Below are 20141 nucleotides of genomic sequence, written 5' to 3' on the forward strand. Positions count from 1 at the left end.
TGCTTGATTTTATTTATTTTTTTTCAGTCTGGGCTACTCAATAATAGGTAACACTAGTGCTTTTCTTTCTATTGTTAATGGAAAGCCATGAACAAGTGAAGAGCTGCAGAACGGTATAGAGTAATTATTAAATCTCTGGACACTCAATAAGTTAAAACTGCTGTTTGCATTTTGACTGCCTTTATCCACAGTTATGCCTCTTGTGATTTGCACAGTATATGATTTGTCATGTCTGAGCAATATTCCTGAAACTACTCTTAAGAGTGGAGAAGGGAAGTAACTTCCAGGTTTGAAGATGTGATTTGCAGAAGTAGATTTGTGTTTACTTCTTTGACCACTTCAATGTTTCTTTAATTCATTAAAACCTGATTTTAGTTTTAATAAGGTCAGGGAAACATTTAACCAATAGATAATGGCTACATTAGAATAACACAATATCTGGAATTACATACTCTACAACATTATGGCAGGATAATTTCTAGTAAGAACAACTTAACTTGCATAGGGTGGATATATAGAAGTTGTAATAGATCCCAGTATATCTCATACTAATGCCTGGTTCAGGAGCAACCTCAGATCTTATTCTGAAGTTGAGATTGAAGTGATTTCTCATTTTGACATTGGAAATGTGTAGGATGCCTGCATCAGTGTGTGCTTTAAGCTACAGGAGACTGCACGTGGTTTAGCTCTTGTTTTTCTTTCCCCTACTACATTGTCAAAACCAGCTTGTGAGTTACTAGCCAAGTGACTTGTCTGGTGTGGTTTTGTGAAATTCTCTTTCTCAAGACTACTGAAAGTGATATTTGATGGGCTAAACAGTGCTAACAAGTTTTGTAAATGGGATAGTTTTTGCAGGAACAAAGTTGTAATGTTTGTTTGCAGATATAAGCCAGTTATACTGAAATATGCTTGAGAAAAGGAGGCCTTGTTGACTTGCAGATATTCCCTGCCTTATAACAATTCACTAAATGTCAGTACTTTTTTTTTTTTTTTTTTTTTTTAACTCCTGGCTAAAAAAAGTATTTGATCCCTAGCTCTTTGTGGTCTGACTCTACAGGGTTTTGAATTTGATCTCCTAGGTCTTGGCAACGTGCGTCTGCAGCATACTTGGAACTGCTTCAAAATGTTCCCATGTGAACAAGTTGTGCAGTACAACCTGTTACCTTTTATATCAAGTGACCAGTTTTAAATATTAAAGGTTTATGCAGAAATGTTCAGTGGGATTTGTTTTATTACCGTTTTTAATTTCTCTTACTGGAGATATTTTAATTAAATGCCAGATGTCTCCAAATCTGCATTTGTGCCTACTTGTAATTTCTAACTAGCTTTAATTTGTATCTTGTCCAAGCATTGTATGGACAATGACTGCAGTTTCTTGTAAACTTTGCTTCTACTGGGTCTCATTCCAGGGTACAATAGCTGCAACTTGGAAACTGGGACAAGGCTGTCACCTCAATTACTTAGGAATGTAGCTTGTGACACTAGCAGGTAAAAGCTCAGAGATGAGCTTTAAAATGGAAAGTTGAAAGAGGAGTTCATTTAAAGGTACAGTTTTGTGGTGTTTTTTACATGTTCAGTTCCTAGCTGAGCTCACAGATTGTTCGATAATGTGCGGAGGTTGAATGGTGCCAGTAATCCCTCTACATTGTTTAAGCTACATCTCTCATCTCATCTGAAACCCCATTGTTTCAGGATGCATGATACAAGCTTGAGATATTTTTTGTAATGATTTTACAGTCTCCCTGATACGAGAAAAAGTTGCAAGCGATACCCTGATTTGACAAAACCAAACAGGTTAAAAATACATTACCGAAGTGGTGATTGCCTAGTGCTTCTCATGATGCTTCCTAAGACCACTTCCTTGACAGGCCTTGTGTGTTAGTAGCTCAATTAAGAGCAACAGTGAAGCAAGTATCTCTAGGCCAAACAGATGACAAAAATCAGTATTTCTTGTATTGTACGGCTTTAAAAGCAGTAGCTGTACCTAGGCTTTAGTAGTGTTGGTTATGCAGTAGCATAACAAATGCAAGGTGGGGTTGGCAAAGCTGGCATTTTATTGCATTTGCCTCTGTAGCAGTGCAGAGTTTCTATGGGGAAAAAGGGAGGCTAGTGGGGTGTCTCTCTCAAAGCCTGTAAGGTTGTGACGGCCTCCTTGGCGACATTTGCATTGCTGTCATTGCAGAGTTCTTCGAGGGTTTCTTTAATCTTGTCGTCTTCTATTTCTTGTCTCAGATCACCTGAATAGGAGATGAAATGCTGACTTTGTGACATGCCATAGCATACTTGCTCCCAACAATTATTGTAAGATAGAAGTTGGGAGTACTTGCTATTGTGAATGAGCTGCTTTAGTTTATATAAAATTTCTTTTCATAGATGCCCTTTTATCCACTGAAAGTATTGAACAGGGTGAGATATTTTTTCTCCTTCTGTTTGACTTCCAAGAACTGACTGAACAGAAGAAAAGCACTTTGAAATTATAATACAGGACAGGTTCCAGCAATTTTTTGCCTGTATGGTTCCTGTTAGCTTTTCATATTACTAAGACTCAACTAACTTAGTGTTACAGTTAGTCTATAAAGTGCTAAGTATTTATACCTCTGGAGAAAAAAGTCTTACAGAAATCTGTTGTGTCAGTACTCTGTAATACCACTGAAAGATGGAGATGGTTATTCATATTCCAAAATACGTGTGGCTACAGGGAAATAGAGAATACTGCAAAATCCAGCTTGTCTGCTGATAAAAGATGGCTCCAGGTTTCAAAAGGCAGCTCCCTTGTGCTCAGGCAAGGATCTGCCACAAGATTATTATTCTCAGTTTACATGATTTATGTATTAAGATGTGAGAAACTGGCATGAGGTTTTTTGACTCCTGGGTTCAAAGTGATTGTTTTCAGTGACACACATTCAGGATGGGTCTGATCTTGCTTGAAGCATTTTAAGGCTTCCATAATCATGGAGTGAGAGAAACTGAAATCATAACCTTCATGTGTTTTACTAAAAGTTGCTGTGCAAAGGCAGCATTACTAAAATTGATGTTTTATCTCATCTTTCTGATTCACTTACAGCACAGGCAGAACAAATTATGCCTGCTGGTAGAAGATAATACAAACTCTTTATTTCTTTGAGCATAAAAATGCTGTGGTGCATAAAGGACCTGGGACTGCCAGACATTTGCGCATAGTGGTTTTGGACAAAGATGCCTTCATTACAAGGCTCCAGTTTTGCTAATTCAGGACTTGATTATGCCACTGACTCACTGGAATATAGTGAGCCTTCTTTTTTTTATTTAACTGGTAGGTTTGTCAATTTTTCACAAAGAAGGAAGCTACCTGACTGGGAGTTTTAGTGATCAATAAAGAATGAGCCTCTTTAATACCTTTTACTACTCACTGACTGGCAACATTGCAAGCAGCACCTTAGTAACAGAAAATGTTTGTTTTCATCACAAATGTTCATCCTCTCACTACAGAGAATTTAAAATGAAGTTACCTGAATTAAGAAGATTGCACAAAAGGACCATGGAGTTATATTTCACCTCAGGACTTGTATTATCATCCTGTAAAAGCTTATGTAAGCTTTGAACTAGCTGTGATTCCTTAAAAGTTTCTTCAAGGGTTTCTGAAAAACAAGTAAGCAAATACCTGAGTTATTACCTGGAAAGCTAGAAGATGAACGTGCTTGATTTTTTCAAAAATAAAACTCTTGACTGCCTTCATCTCAGTGGCAATATAGGGATGTCTTGGGCATCTGTTTACTGTACTGGAGAATGTATGTATTTTCTGTACAGTGTTTCTTTACTGGCCTTATTCTGGAAGATAAACCTGTATACTATAGATTGTATAAAATAATCTCATAACTGCAAATTTTAATCTCTTATCAGTTTTAGAAATGTTGATTCACATTAGTTGCCCAGTTGAGTTTGAGAGCCTTGATGGTGGACCAAGCAGCAAAATGGGCTCTTCACTGTCTTACTTGTTGGTATGGGAAATTCCAAATTTCAAGTTGGCTGTTTTCAATTTATCTTCTGATGTGTGTAGATTTCTGTGGTGACTATTTGTATGACCCAATTTCAAATTTGATCAGTCATACAGGACAAAACTGAAAATTATACTCAATACCTCTGAAATTAGCTTAGTACAAGTAGTTAGAACCTTTAGTTTCCTTACTTGTTTCACTTGCAGCTTCTACAAGACCCTTTTGTTTACCTTCCTGCTTTATTTGCCTTTGTGTTCTGAAGTCTGTATTCTGAAGATTATTTTCTCTATAGTCTTCATTGACTGTTCTAGTCCACTATTTCTCCTTAATTTTGTCTCTGTGTAGACTTTCTGATCTTTTCCTCTAGCCATCTTCACCTGTACGTTTTTTTTCTGGTTTTTCTGTGTAGGTTTCTAGCAGCGTTACCACGTTACTACATAGATTGTGCCTGTCCACACAACCTGATCATTTGACTCTGCCCTAAACAAAAACATCTTCAGGCACTTCCTGAAGTCTCTTGCTTTTCTGATCTTTTGGATGTCTGACCTCCTTTCTTTCATGCTGAGGAGCTAAATCTAGACAAGAAACATGCTTTTTCTTACTTGTTCTGTAGAATTAATGGCATGATAATGTTTCTTAATAATTGAGGATCCCACACAGATAAATACTTGTAGGAGAAAGATACCTAGGTTGATGGCGGATGCTATTGCCAAGGCATTCAGAGCCTCATTCTGCATGGCAGCATGCACATTTGTTGTCATGAAAACTAGATGCTTCACTCCTTGTGCCTCCTTTATGGCTTTGACCACTTCCTATTAAAGCAAAGGTAAATTATCACAGATGGAAATCTGATATGAATAAAGTAGAATCAAGAGAGAAATGACATTGTACTCTTTGGCTTTTATTATTTGCCTGCTGCAATGCAAACTGCTACTTGAGGACTAGAGATAACATTGCTTTTGACATGGATCACACATGTCTTCTTGGGGCTGGTCTAATTTACTTGCAATGTCAATGCTTTCCATGAGATAAAAATATGTGGTTTTGTGTCAAGACTTTTAGTTTGACCTTATTCCCATTTTCCGCCTTCAAAATAGCAAGGATTAGTTTTATTTTATCAAAGGCTGTATGTTTAGTATCTACTTTTTTATTGCTGCCTCAGAGTAAAGGATTTTAGGATGCCTATATGTAATTGCATGATTTACAAGGAACAGAAGCCTGTTCTGATATGCCAGCAGATACAGATCATGCCAGATTTGTCCATCACTAGGTAATTAAGTTGGCTCTGTGGAGCTTCTGGAGGACTGATATTTGTGATGTGTCTGGATGATCTTTACCCTTTTAATTGAAATCTAAAACTAATATCTATGGAAATAAAAAAGCTTTACCTACTTACCACTTGTCAAGCCTTACTGAAGCAGAGTAAAAGTTGACAAATAAGTAACCATGTTGTGTTTTTCTGTGCAGTATCTGTGGCTATTGGGAGAACGGCTTATCTGCTCGCCTCCCTCTTACTGGTGTTGAGGTAGACTAAGAGGGTTTTTACTGTGAACTTTCATGGTTTTCACGATAAAGCCGATTTAACACTTAACCCTGAGCTATATCAGCAAGCTTGGAAATTACTTGAGAAGGCTAAAGTAGAAACATGTTGGACTAATAGCTCTCGTACTTGGGATCGGTTGTGACGCAGGATCGATGCTAGCAGCCGATTTGCTTCTCCACGAACACCGGTGTGGTTGTTGGCAGTGCACCACTGCACAAGTCTGTTGAGCAGCATGGGGTCTTGGCCCAAGACTTCAGCTGCATCAGCTGAGGAGAACATAAGGAAACATTCAAAATCAGAGTTCTCAGTCTTTTTGTGACAGAAACGTAAATGTGGAAGCAGCCAGTAGGTCAGAGTTCAGTAGCCTTTAAGAGCTGTAACTAAAGCATTGGGCTTTTAAGGGATCTTGGGAATCTTTACCTGAGGAGTGCCAGTTTTTAGGGCAACTCTTGGAGATAAGGAACAAAGTAAGCTGTTCCAGTAGACCTATCCTTTTAAGAGGCTACTGAAGCAGGGCTTAAGATAATCAGTTTTATACCTTTGAAAGCAAATATTCTGTTACTAGACTGAAATCTTGCACTTGTGCTTTGAGCCCTGCACAAATGTAATCTTGGGCTCTTCAGAGCCTCTTCATGCTGTTTCAGTGCTCTCAGTAACGATAATTACTGTTGGTTGCATGTGGGCAGCCAAGCCTTAGTACAGAATTGCAGCATATCTGTAATTGCATATCTGCAGTCTTCAGAATGTGTGTTGAACCGTTTATTGGGCATCATCAAAACTTCCCCCAGTGTTTAGAGGAGCCTTTTGTGTTCCCCTGTGTTTCAGGAAACCTGTCTCAAGACTTGCTAGAAATACTAGTCTGTATCATTGATGTTTGAAAAAACCTCACTAGATAATTTTTCTTAAGAAGTGGAACTTTAATGATATGCTGTGGTTTAAGGCTTGTTGCCACTAATGGAGACAACTCCCAAAGCTCTTAGAAGTTCAGCAGCAAAAGGAACTTTGTGTTCTCTCAATACTGCATCAGTCCAAGACATGGTTCCATACGAGTCTTATTAATAAAGCAACTATAAAGTGCTGTGGATCAAAAGTGACTAACTGTCGGGAAGTGATTTCCTAAGTGAAGGAAAAATGCAGTTATAAGGGCACTGAAGAGTGTGAAGTACTATTTTAACCACATAGGTTAAGCAGAGGTTAACCTGAGAACATGCTGCTTCAGTAATTTCAGTTAGTTGATTCTGTTCAGTACTTAAGAACTTGAAATTCTACATCTTGTTTCAATTGGAGCTTTTTTTTTTAAGTGAAGAGTACCAGGAGAAAGATAAAGTAGTAATCTGTGCAACCTAAGCTGCATTTTGTAGGAATTGAGTCCTCACCCTTTTGGCTTTGAGCACAAAAGAGCTGTACTATAATCTGCCAAACCACTGTTTCCATGCATTCCAGGTCATCGTGAACTGAGGATATAAATACACAGCACTTGCAACTGGGCATGAGATGTAGCTGCTGAGAGGCAAGAGCAGTCACAGGCCAGGTGCTTAATTTTGGTATAGAATTATTATATTTGCAAAACTGTACTGTGGTTATGAGATCTAATTCAAATTTAGGAGTATCATGTAGTTTATTGTAATTAAGGGTGTTTCCTGTTGACTTCATTGTGGTCATCCTGAGTCCTGTCCCATGCCTGTCCCCCACCTCTTGATGCTAAAGGACCAGGAAAGAAGAGCATGAAATGTGTGTTTTGTGCTCTGAAGAAAGAGAGATGTGTTAAAAGCCTTGGAATTGCACATTCCCTGAGAAGGGTTATAAAGTATCTGTGAGCTTTCCCAAACTTTTTCTGCATTTCCAGTCCTATAAAATAGTTCCAGTCCTGAAAGAAGGTAGCCAGGGAGATCCTTGTTCCTTTGGAAGCAAATTCAGGAGGTGAAAAATGGGAAAAACTTTCATGGCTTTAAGATACTAGGAAGTTTTTCTCCTGGAGTTTTGCTGAAACAAAGACCTGAGGAAGAGCCAATGTTCACATCCCAAACAGAAGGGGTAGGTTTGGCTGATGAGGACATCACCCTGCTCTTGTTTCTTTACCTGTCCCTTTCTCTGTGTTTTGTTTTGAGATACTCTGGAAAGGCTCAGAGTGTGCACCAGAAGGGCAGTGTCAGTAAAGCACATCATTACTCAAGATATTTTGCATAAACTGTAGGCCTCTTTCTATTTTGGGGAGAGAGATGAGGAAGGATTTCCAGTATGCTAAGGAACAATTCACAGGTCAAAATCCCCAAAACAATCTGAGAGCTTCTAGCCTACTTGAACATGTTTGTTTGGAGATAAGAGTTACTTATTGCACAACCAGCTGCATATTACCTTCTGTAACAGAAAGGCTTTTGTTTCTACGTCAGATATGACCTGTTAATCTGAGGAGATCATGGTAATCCAGTTTAGTACAGAAAGCTGAAATAGGTAAGAGGGTGGTGAATGGAACCAGTCTAAGAGGTTTGTTCAAAGGAAGCATCTTGACCCAGTTTGACAGGGGCTTCCTGGTATCTGCAGCTATAGAGCTCTTTGAGGTAAGACCCAGTTAGTTACTCTTAGCAGGAACAGGTGAACCTTTTAACTTACAAACCACCAAATTTTAATAAATAGTGTGTATGATTGAACCTCCAGTTGAGCTGTTAAATGCACAAATTCTGCTTCTCTGAACTGAAACAATGGAAAATCCAGGAGTTGGTGCTAACATCTCTAGTGTAATAAAATACAGATCTGCCTGCAGTTTTCTATATGTAGAAAGAAACCTCCCTCTTCTAGTCAGTAGGCCTCAGTGTGCTCAGTAAATGTCAGAGTAATGAATTTATACTAGATAATGCAATTAACTAATTTAGTGTAGACTTGTTAGTAGATGTGTATTTGTAAGGGTTTCAGGCTGAGTTAATTAAGGGCAATATTAGCTCATGGGTAAACTGAATAGACAGTAGTTAAAGGTGGGAGAATTATGTGCTCATAGGCAGGAGTGGGTAAACACTGAATAATCTAAATCTTTCTTATCTACTCTAGACTTTGATATCTCTACTACTTGAGATTCAGAGTATGTATCATTTTGTGCCAAATTCTGACTATACTAGGGCTGGTAACTGATTTTATTAAGTGGAGAAAAAAAGACAATTTAGTGTTTGGTAATTTAGATGTGTTTTTATGATGTCTTAATTTTAAAAGCTAAATGGTCTCTTGTGTCACAATTCAGATATAACTTCAGAGAAATTACCTTTTAATAACGTCCTGCAAAACCTGTGAGGAAGAAGAGGTGAAGTTTCTGTATATCCTGCAGTGTCCTCCACTGGAGTCACCTGCTATGGTGAAAGTGGAATGAAGTGGAAGCAGCTTTTTGCTGGACTGGAATCCATGACAATTAATATGAGTGCTAGAGCTAAATTTTATGTCGTACATATCAATTTGGAAAAGGATGCAAGTAGGTACCATATGAAACTGGTTTCTGCAGTGGTGTAAATGAGTGCAGCTGGGAATGTAGAGAGAAGGATGTGTTTTCCCCTGCCATGTAACTGATGAATTTGTGGTTGTAATTGTTCTGTACCAGCTGTCAGTTCCTACTGCAAAATGGTCATAGCATTGCTGATTCTGTTTTTGACCTATTTCTTGTTATTCCTGCACATCAGTCAACACTTGGAGTGTTCTAGAGGAGCTGCTCTGGTGATACGAAAGGATTAGAACACTTACAAGCGTTAGTGTTGCATGGTTGTTTGGTGGGGGGTTTTTTTGTTTGTTTTACACTGGTAAAGAAGCTAGAAAAGGCTACGGGTAAATTAAGATATTGTAGTGGATCTTAACATAATTCTGACATCACACACGTTTCTCAAAATGCCACTACATACACAGAGTGAGTGTTGTTGCTTTTGTATACCCAACTCTGTAAACCTGAATGAAGTGCAAGCAATAATCCCATATTTCAACATGCAAAGTAAATTCAACATTTGAGCCACCAGCAAGATAGACCTGGCAATGTGTACAGAGAGATTGTATGACTAGTAGAAACTCACTTCTCCCCCCTCTTTCTCTCTCTCTCTCTCTCTACTGCAGCTCCCTTTTGATCTTTTTATATTTGCCTGTGCCTCTGTTGATTTGCTTTGCTGTGATTTGATGTTGTAAATCCTTAGTCTGACTCTTCTCCATCATACTCATGCCTTGCTGGTACATCATTGGTGGCAAACCTCTTCCTTTTAGGCCTTTGCCATTTCACACTGACTGCTGCAGATCCTTCCATTTGGTTTGTTTTGCGTCCACCTCTGGGGCTGCCTTGGGTAAGTATGGAAGGCCTGCAGCCACTGGCAATCATCTCTGTTGGAACCTCTCCAGACTGAGCAGAATTACATTAGCAGGACATTTAGCCTGTAGTCTCCTTGCACCTCTGTTGTCTTGTGGGGCCAGGCAGTAGGGTGTATAGTTGACAGCAGTAAACTTTAGCAATTCCCTACCTTGACCATCTGCTAACATCCGTAGTGTTCCAAGAAGTTTAAACTGCACAGGAGGCATCTCTGACCTTAGAAGTGCCTGAATCCGTTCTGCCACGCCTTCCTCCAGCATGTGTACCTTGTTAACAACTAGAAAATGGAAAAAAAGGTGTTGATTTGAATCTTAGTAACTACACAAGCATCTGAAAATGCAGATAAAACATAACTTCTGAATTGTGTGCTACATTATGCTTTTCGCAAAAGATCCAACTTCTTGGAGTGCTTAGAAATAATGTCAGGACTACCTGACTGTTGAAGCTTCTCTTTGAGCTAAAAAATAATCAAAATATAAGAGCAATTCCTAGGAAGTTTCTGTCTCAGCCCTGCATGAAATGAATTATGTGAGAGGATAAACACAACATTGTTGCGTTTCTTCCTTTTTCTAGTTGTAATAGATTCTTCATCCACTTGCACACCGCTTCTGCTGAACTGGGTGACAGAAGTGATTTGCATAGCCACATTTCTTGAGAATTAGTTTTGTTCTGTATGTGAGCTCACTGATACCCCATCGTTCATGCCGTTGTTTCTGTTTTCCTATTCTAATTCTTGCATCTTTGCTCCAGTTGTTGCTACAGTAATCCCTGGTAATAATCAGAAACTTGTCTGGAAAGTGTCTTAATTCTGCTTAACTGTGATACCAAAAGCTGCTTCCTCCAGAGCAATTTTCTTCCCATTTTTTGAATGTCTTTTTTATTTTTTTGGGGGGTGGGAGGGGAGAGGAGAGAATCACAGGACAATGAAATTAGGGAGATAATTGTTTTATTCCTTCCTCCTTCTAATGGGAAAACCGAGAAGCAGGTACTGTTAAGTCACTTGCTCTTAATGTTCTTCCATGGTACAGACTGACTCCATTCACTAGAGCATAATGGGGTTTTTTCAGTTATTTTATAAACACCTCTTTTAAGATCACTGCTTGAACTGAAGACTTCCCATGTGCCCATTTGCAAGTGTTGGCCCGTATTTAATTTTATTTTATGTAACAATTTGTGTGGATTTGCTCTCAGTATTTTTTTTCCATGTAGCAGACTATATTGTTGAAAGCAAGTTTATGTATTTCTGAAAGTGATGTATTATTGTGAGAGAATGTCTTGCAGATTCCATATTCTGATATTTTTACAAATTGAAGAAAAAAAAAAAGTGTGGGAATAGTTTAAGTCCTGTGTGGGAATAGTTTAAGTCCTATGCATTGCCCACACATGGAACGATCTAAAATTATTTGTCATAGACTTCAGAAGAACAGATAACCAAAATAGACTCTGTATTGATACATTCATATTTTATAATACAAAGTTGAACATTTTAAAGTTCAGGTATGAAGAACATTATGATCTGCTGGTACCATGTGTAGCAGGCAGTGATACAGGGATCAAGTTTTAGGTTGCAACCATACTTTCTCTGGAGTTTTAGATCCTTTAACCTTCACAAGACCAGTTGTGTTCATTGCTTGAAGCAATGCCTGATCTTGGTGTTGCAAAAAGTGGGGCTTGGTATTCATTGAGATATGGGTTCTGTTTTGAGTTAGAATGTGAACATCTCTGCTTGTTGTCAAGGGCAACTACATCAAAATTGCTGTTTTTCAAATAAGATTGATATCTTTGCTGTTTGTAATCATTAAATCCTACTGTACATACTGCAGGAAAGAAGTCAATGAGAATAAAGCATGAGTCAGCACCCCTAGGCTTGCAGGAAAAAAAACCCAACCAACAACAACAACCCACCTTTTCTTTCTAATGAAGATAGGGGACTAATTTAGTAGGTAAAATGTAACTAATTTCAACTGGATGGGTCTCCATGACTTTTCATGATTCTGTGATTCTGTTTATCTTCTAATAGCCCTGTGTTAGGTTATAACTGATGTAAGGCAGCTGGCATCCATGGTTGAAATACTAGATATTCTATTAGTGCTAGAAAGCAGTTTGCACAGGACTCTGCTGATGTGAATAGTGGTAGAAAATTTCTTCACAGAGAAATAAAATATACCTAGAAGTGAGTGACTTATAGTGTGAAGTATATTTATTAAAATACTGAATAGACAGACATAGCTGGCTATTATGATCCGGAGTGTGATAGTACTATAAGCCAAGCTAAATAAATTACTTGAGACCATATCAAAAATATGCATTCATTTTTGCATATTTGCATTTGTCTTGAACTACTGAAACCCTTCCAGCAGCTAGCAATGAGATCACACTATGTTATAGTTAGACCCTTTATGTAATTGAGAAGTCCTGATGAGTTATTCAAATATACAATTTTCAGGGTAAAAAAAAATCAATTGCCATTTAGAATACAAGGGATTGGAACTGGTGACTTGGACAGAGCTGCACAAATCTCCATTACATGACACATCTTTACAAAGAATCACCATAAGTCAGTTTTCTTCAAACTCTGTACCTGGTGTAGCAAGGTTTCGAAGTGCACTGAATGCAGCATGTTGAACAGAGACATCTCCACTCTCTACATGTTTCTCTAAAAGATCCAGAAGCTGATGTACGACTCCAAACTGTACCATTCGTTCACAGTTGCCATCTGAAGAAAGGCAAAACCAGGCAGGTAAGAGTTATGTGAAACACAATAGAATTTAATCATGTGAATTTGGGAACTGGACTGATTTCATGTCTTGATAAATATTGAGACTATAGCTTTTATGTTGGTGTGGGTTTTTTTGGTTGGTATTTTTTTTTCCAACTTTCAACTCTGTAGAGATAAGTGGGCATTGGCTGCCTGTGAACTGATGCTGAGAAACCCTCTAGTAAAGCTTAACTTGAGAACTTTCTAGGGACCGTCACTATGAAATTCAATATCACATGTATTACATGGAGTATGTTCTCCACTCAATTTCTTCCTCAATACTGCTTTATTTTCCAATGTGTATGTGGTGGAACATGGATGGTATTTTCTATTTCTCCACAGTATAGTTTTAGTACTCCAATTTTGCTATTCTAGTGGTTTAAGAGACCACTGTGGGACCAGGAATTTTATCCAGCAATGGTGAGTCTGATTACTGGTTTTGTACTGCTGTTACTCCTTGTATTCAATCACATAATCTGTCATTAACTAATCATTGAAAGAATGAGGCTGAGGTTTTTCTTACTTCTTTAGAGAAACTCACCTTCTGAAATAAGAACTGTCATGGTGCACTCTTACGAAGTTAGGAAAATACGAGTAGACGTAGAGAGTTCCGAACTGTGTAATACTGGTGAAAGAGCAGATCTGTGTGTTCCAAGAACTACCATTTGCCCAGCACATTCTGTGCAATATTTTGTCAGTGTATGTCTCCCTTTCCTTTGAGAACTTGCTCAGCAAACAGGATAGCCCTTTTATTACTAGAAGGTTCTTACCTCACCTTGATAGGAAATGAGAAAGCATTCTTCTACAGAGCAAAAGGAAACCCTCCCTATGACATTGTGCATCCTTCTGAAGGAAGTGTTTTGAAGATGTGATTTGGCAAATGTTCTTCTGTACTTTGTGGTTTATTATTCAAGAGAAGCATATTTTTGACACCAGTCAACATTTCCTTATTGCTCTGCTATTACCATATCAATGCTCCTTGTTAAAATGTGGCAATACAGTGTAAACATTAAATAGAAAGACCTGGAGTAAAAATTATCCATGGGAGAGGTGGGATTCAGGATAAATGTCAAGTTCTTGGTGTTTTATATTTTACTCTTTATTGCGCAAACTACAGCATAGCAGGGCTAGCTAACCTAAATTGCTGTTAAGTCTTTAGTGGTTTTGTGTTGTTCCTGAAATCAGCTTAAAGACTTAGTGAAAAATCTAGGTCAGCAGTGTGTAGTTTGTTCCTAACAGGTGCAGAATTTGTGATACAAAGAAAGTTCTCGCATTTCATTTGTTAATCCAGGTGTTCAGAGTACGTACACAGATTTGGAATAGTGAACGAGGAAACATGAGTAGTTCAATACCATGGGTACTTAATCTGATGATTAGCTTAAAATTTAAAACTGGCTCTTAGGCTAGTTTTAAAAGCAGTTACAGAAGCAGAGTGTGAATTGACATCCACAGGTACAGCCACAGTGGCCTGAGGTTCTTGCGTTTGTGTTTTGTGCAGGAGCAATCATAGTGATATTAGATGACTTGAGGCAACACATGTATATGCTTAAAGGGAAGCATGGCAATGTGAGCACCAGACTTCCATAAAAAGTGAAGGTGTGGTGCCTGAGAAGAATTTCCCTATAGTTTTCAAACGGGTTGCAGATTCATTCCCATTAAGTAAAAGAAACCAACAGAGCAGATGACAGTTCCTCTGCAGAGGGGTCCCTGATGTTGTTTCTTTGTGTGTCTGGACTGCCAGTATTCCGGTTTTTTACCTCCAAGAAGCAGAGAAACAATGAGATCTGATGCAGCCTTCACAATACATGCATCTTCAGCTTGTGAGCTACCCTGGAGCCTCAGCAGGATCTCAGACAGCGCATCTTGCACGCCTGCCTCCACCAACTGAACTTTCAGAGCATCTGTAGAGATCACAGTAAAGGCACACGAAAAGATTCTTGTCTTTGAAGTGTTTCAAACTAGGAAGCTAACTTTAGCCAGTCTGTTTTCAGGTGAAGTCCCTGTTCTGCTTTTGATTATAACACACATTCTGGTACTAAGGTGACGCCTGGGCAGAATGAGCAGAGCTTCTGCATTAATCTTTGACGTTTCTTCTATTGCCAATCATGAGTTTTCATTTCTTTAAAATCTGTATTAGGTATTTAGATATTTTTAGTAGATTCTTGTTGGTGATTGTTTTACCACTGCTTAGAGCAGACATGATACTTGGTTGTCTTGGTTTTGTGGTTTTGGGGTTATTTTTGAATGATACACCTAGTCTGCTTTCCTGTTACACCCAATAGAGAATATGGTTCTGAATCTGCTGTGTTATGGATCCACAGCAATGGGCTGGAATGCTATTCTCTCTATCCTTTCTTTGTTGCCTGACTTAAGCTGTAAAGGTTTGCTCAAGCTGGGATTTCATATGTTGTGGCTTTTTTCCCTCTGAAGGGATTGCTGGTTCTGTTAGTAGGATCCTATGGCAAACTTAGAATCCAGAGCTTAACCCAACTAAGTACCAGTATCCTGTCTCCCTTTATTCCCCAAAGCTGAAAGGAAGCCTTACCATTTTCTGCAAGTGCTTGCAGGACCTCAAAGACAATTTCTAGCCTCTCGTGGTTCTCTGCTCTTCTTAATTGTTTCACCAGCTGTTCAGCAACCTTTGTCTTGCTTAGAGCTTCCTTGGCTGTATCTGTGTATATGATGAAGTCAGGATTTTTAATGTTTCTTTAGCCGATTAAATGTTAAAAACATAACTTCCTATAATTTGAAGTGATTAGACAGTACTTTGTTTTTGAATGTTTTCCTGTTTATATAGATGCTTCAGTCCCTTTGGGCAGCACAGAGATAGCAAAACTACTCTATCCCTTGTTCCCCTGGCTTCTTTCTTCAACACTATATTTGTGTAATTTCTGTAGCTATGACTTCATAATATCTGTCAAATTAATCCTGGCTTAATATGACAGTTTGCTGTAGCAGTTTCTGCCTTGATTAGGTGGTTCTAGTCTTGCTGACATCCTAAACCTCTATAAGCTGTATGTTAAGTACCATCTGACATAAAACCCATTTAAATGGAATATGGTATTAAGTAATATACGTTGTCTATAAAGGAAAGACCTCACTAGAGGATGATGTGACAGTGTGATACTATATCCCCTTCCTCGCCTCTAATGCTAAATGCAGGAAGCAGTATACAAAGTTATTCAGAAATTTATTATATATAGTGTATTTTCTGTTTGGTCTTTTTCTTCCATCACTACTTACTACTTGTGTAAAGTAGGGCACATGTATTCTAAGTCAGTGGAGATGCCTTGGATTTGAAAGTTTGTGTAAATAAAAAGGGAAACTGTTTCATTAAGGTAGATAAACTGGTTAGAGAATTTTTTTTTTTTAATAAATATACAATATCTGAGTAGTTGAAAGTACATGGAAAAGCAGTGACAGTGTGAGGATGATATATTGCTCCAAGATACATTTACTTACCAAGATCTGTGAGACTGCATAAGGCCAATAGATCAACATGGACGAGTGGTTCACTCTCTGCATAATCAGTTAATATTCTGACGAGTGATGTGATTACTCCTACCTTCACTAGCTCTTCCTGAAGATCCCCTGGTAATAAGAAACATAGAAATTAAAGGTGATTAAATAGGGACTAATGAAATCAGTGAAAAGGGTCCAGCTCGGATGCTTTGCAGCAAGGTAGTCTGGTTCTTTCTCACACTGTTAGAATTTGTAGAGCTTTTGTTCATGGGTTTGGGTTAATGCATGTGGGGGGGAACGCAGATTCAGGACAGAGTTTGGCTAAACATCTTGGTTCTACTTTGATTTGAGGAATTAAGCCACTGTAAAAGTATATAATAGCGCTCGCATGAGTATCCCTACTACTAGTGTAGCTTCTATAAAGTAAGTATCTGAAAACTGAGTAAAGAAGAAACAGTTGGCTTATTCCTCTCAGGGATTGGGAATCTCAGCCTTATTATCCTATGGCTTCTTTTATTATGAACAGCAGTGAGATGGGAACGATTGGAAACCCAAGATAAAGCATAGTTGAGTGATGACTCCGCTTTCAGGGATCAGCAGTGTTCCTACACATATGGCAAATGTCCATATACCTGCTTTGTGCATGTTAGAATGTTCCTTTTGCTTTTTTTTACCCTCAAAATACTAATACCTGGGCTATTATAAGATACCACTGAGAGACACAATGCTTTAAACTTCGTCTAGGTGAATCATCCTCTTCTAGTTTCTTGAATGTTAGTTGCTCAGCATGTAGGGAGTCTCAGAGTGCTTGAAATTTGGAATTTTTATAGGCTAAGTAAGGTTCTCAAGCAGGTGTAAATTAACATGATTTAAGAGAAGTCAACAAAATAAGTAAAAATTAATTTGGTCCTGGTTCTAGTATGCTAACTACAGTTATCTCCATCCATATTCTGAATTGCTGAGGAAAGCACTGGTAGTTCTTTTCTTTCTTTATGTAGTTTGTCTTGTAATGAATGAAATCTTAATATGGAAAATAATTTTGAGAATGCCAGGAACTATGAAGTGCTAAGCTGAACAGTGATGGATGCTGAACAGTACAACGACACTGCTTTTGCAGCAGTGCCTTGCTGAGAGCTAGACTGCAACTTGGCTGACAGCATGTGACACACACCAGAAAGCATCTGGGTGCTATTGTTGTATATAGAACTGTAATTCAATCAGTAATAGTAATAGAAACTATTAAAGTATGTACCTTATAGTCAGTTACTTTGTCAAACCTGTGCTGGGCCTGTGTTATGACAGAAGTGACAGAGTTTTGCAGTATGGCTGCATGCTGTAGTAAAGCTGGTGTACAGTAATTGCATGAGCCTTGCATGTAATCATATGGAGAAGTCTTCAAACTGTTATGTGGCATTCATTGATAAATACATGTAACTTGCAAATGGCTGGTAGAACCTATACCAGGTACCTATTATGCTTAGATTTCATAGGAGCAGTGCAGGGAGGCAAATCCATAGCTTTCTAGATGAAGGTACACAGGTCCAGACTAGAAAGATAGGAGAAGGTAAGTTGAAGGCAGAGGGAAATGTAAAAAGTTCTGTATTACCTCCAGTATGCAATAAATAGTTTTGGATAGTCTGGATATCGAAGGTAAAATACTCTTAAACTGTCAGTGCATGCAAATGAAAAGATATTAATTCATGAGACCAGCAGGCCAGCTAGTGTACTAGCTTTCTGAAAAATCTGGAGCACAAAGATCTCCTATAAACAGTGGTCCTGAGAGAAGACCATTTCTTCTATAGATAAATCTCTCCTTTTATTTTCTATTTTTTATTCTGACACTTTTTTTTTTTTTTAAACAAGTGCTTTACTTTATAGATGCTGTTATTACTTTGCAAGAAGACAAAGCCATTCAGGATTTGGGTCCAAGGCAGTTCTGCAAAATTGATTTAAGATACATTTGAGGCTCTGCTACTCTTGTAGTTGCAGTTTTGGCAAGAATGTGTAACCTTGAAGTCAAAAATACAGGGAGAGAAACTCTGGAGTTCAGGAGGTGTTTGGGATGCATTCAGCCTGATGTCTAGGAACTTTGTGAATTGTATATTTAGCTGGTGGCTGCAGGGCACTGTGTGCTCAGGTCTCATGAAATTATGAGTTAGAGATTTCAGTGACTTACTGCTAGGGAAAATAGGGTTCTCTCAAGTCTTTACTTACTATTATCATAACAGATACGGCCAATAGCCCTCCCAGCATGAAGCAACATTTCTTCATCTGTGCTTTCCAGCAAAGGCATCAAAGTTGGAACCAAACCTGCCTCAATACATAGTTTCTTCATTTCCTCTGTGTAGGTAAAGGAGAGAGATTTGAATTTTTCTTCTTTTTTTTTTTTTTGGCTATGTTGAAATCTTTGCAATTGCAAAACCAATAGCTGGTAGCCATGAAACAAAACTCAAGAGCAGAAACATACAGTTGATGTGCTGTAATGTGGCTTATATTAGCACTTTAGTGCAACATACCATTCTTGGCTATCTCTGAAATCACCTGGGCTGCTTTCACTGCATATTGTGAGTTGTCCTTCAGGATTTCTGCCAAAGGAAGGAGGATCCCACTCTCTCTGAGTAGACTCAAGGATCTCTGCTCTGTAATGATAAGAGTGTCAACAATACCTGCAGTAGGTTTGGAACTGCTGCATTTACACATTGCTTTGTTTCTTTTAAGTTCTGAGTGGATATCTGTGGATTCCAAGGTACTGTTTTAACAAGGTACTTAAAGGCCGTCTCAGTCTAAATATATGGGAACAGTAATCTGCTTGAATTGCAGCAAGTGTAGCTCCAGCTGATTATTCTGCTTCATGCTGAATTGAAGCACAGGTGGCAAAGTGAAGAGGAAAGCACTTTCATCTTCTCTGACTATAAAAAGATGGTTGTGTAAGGCATGGGAAGTCAAGGATTAAGATTCTATTCCTGAGGTGTGGCCTAACAATTTTGTAGGTAGGCACAACGTCTTTTATTAGACTAGCAGTTAGAGCAGTTGATTCCCTTAGCCTTTTTTAATAAAAAATATGGCTATTTGTCCTTAAGATAGTAAATCACCATGTGCTAGGAGATTCAAATAAATACAAGTTTGTATAATTTCAGGAGGATGTGCAGGGATCTTAAAAACTTTCTAATAAGATGACTAACTACTTTTCAAGTTTCTGACCTGATACGGCCACACCAATTTAATCCTAGGAGTTTGTAGTAAATAGAATATTAAATTTGGAATTTCTCTGCAGCTTCAGATGTGTTAGTGACCAATAGCTTTATTTGGTCACAGTAGACTTGCAAGCATATGAAAAGAAAAGAAGAAAACAAAACAGGCTGAGGACAGCTATAGTTACAGCAGCAAACACTTCTTGTTATACAGATTATCACAATAGAAAAAAAAAAAAACAACAGAGTGTGTTTTAGATTGTGCAAATGGTTAAATAGCAATCTGGAATGATACTTAGCCATCTTCAGTAAGAGCCAGGAGAATCCCATTCAGACTTTCAAGGATCTGATCTTCAGCTCCTGTGTCATATCTGCAGAGCCCAAGGTACTCCAGGTGCTGACTCAGGGTTTCTAAACAATGGTATAGAAAATTGGTGAGTCAGTGTGGCAGATATTTGAGTTCTTACTGGTATTTCTTTTCAGTGACAATGGCTGACCATAATACCCATGTCCTGAAGGGTCCAGAGCTAAATAACTAATTTGAGTTTGAGGACAAAGGCTTGGTCCGCTTCTCACAGAACATAGCTCTTTTTCAGGCAGAAACATGTGGAGATAAATTCTATCTGGAAAAAGAAATTAACTTGTAATAACTATGGTAGAGTTTGAGGTGGGGAGGAGACATAAATAATTACAGAAGAAAAATGAAGCTTGTCATTACTTCTTTATTTTAAACATAGTATTTGCAGATCTACTAGCTTTTCCCCATGTATATTGTTCTGCTTTTACACACATTGAACCTGATGTGCCTCTTTATCCCAAGTTCTGCAGAATGGTAACATTTTTCTGCAGCTCTTTACAGTTTTTTTTAGTTTTGAGTATTCCAAATAAT

The 20141-nt window shown here is 38.2% G+C and overlaps 1 protein-coding gene across 1 annotated transcript; it reads right to left on the reverse strand.

The window, feature by feature from the left end:
- Positions 1-2106: 2106 nt before the first annotated feature.
- Positions 2107-19761, reverse strand: LOC103779308 (rap1 GTPase-GDP dissociation stimulator 1-like). Its single transcript, XM_008946934.1, has 13 exons — positions 19758-19761; positions 19553-19663; positions 18578-18700; positions 18276-18401; positions 16062-16190; positions 15145-15270; positions 14357-14500; positions 12423-12557; positions 9993-10118; positions 5644-5783; positions 4660-4786; positions 3489-3617; positions 2107-2237 (listed from the first exon to the last, which is right to left on the reverse strand). Exons 1-13 carry the CDS (start codon positions 19759-19761, stop codon positions 2107-2109), a joined length of 1551 nt encoding a protein of 516 aa, XP_008945182.1.
- Between the last annotated feature and the right edge of the window lie 380 nt (positions 19762-20141).

The sequence above is a fragment of the Merops nubicus genome, unplaced genomic scaffold (genome assembly GCF_000691845.1).
Source record: "Merops nubicus isolate BGI_N331 unplaced genomic scaffold, ASM69184v1 scaffold20509, whole genome shotgun sequence".
NCBI classification, from domain to species: domain Eukaryota; kingdom Metazoa; phylum Chordata; class Aves; order Coraciiformes; family Meropidae; genus Merops; species Merops nubicus.

Excerpts from the sequence above, each read along its gene's own strand:
- LOC103779308 (XM_008946934.1), bottom strand. Across the intron at positions 3,618-4,659 it reads AGCATCCGCCATCAACCTAG|AAACCCTTGAAGAAACTTTT; the intron begins GTATCTTTCTCC and ends CTTGTTTTTCAG. Across the intron at positions 2,238-3,488 it reads GTGCAATCTTCTTAATTCAG|GTGATCTGAGACAAGAAATA; the intron begins GTAACTTCATTT and ends TCTCCTATTCAG.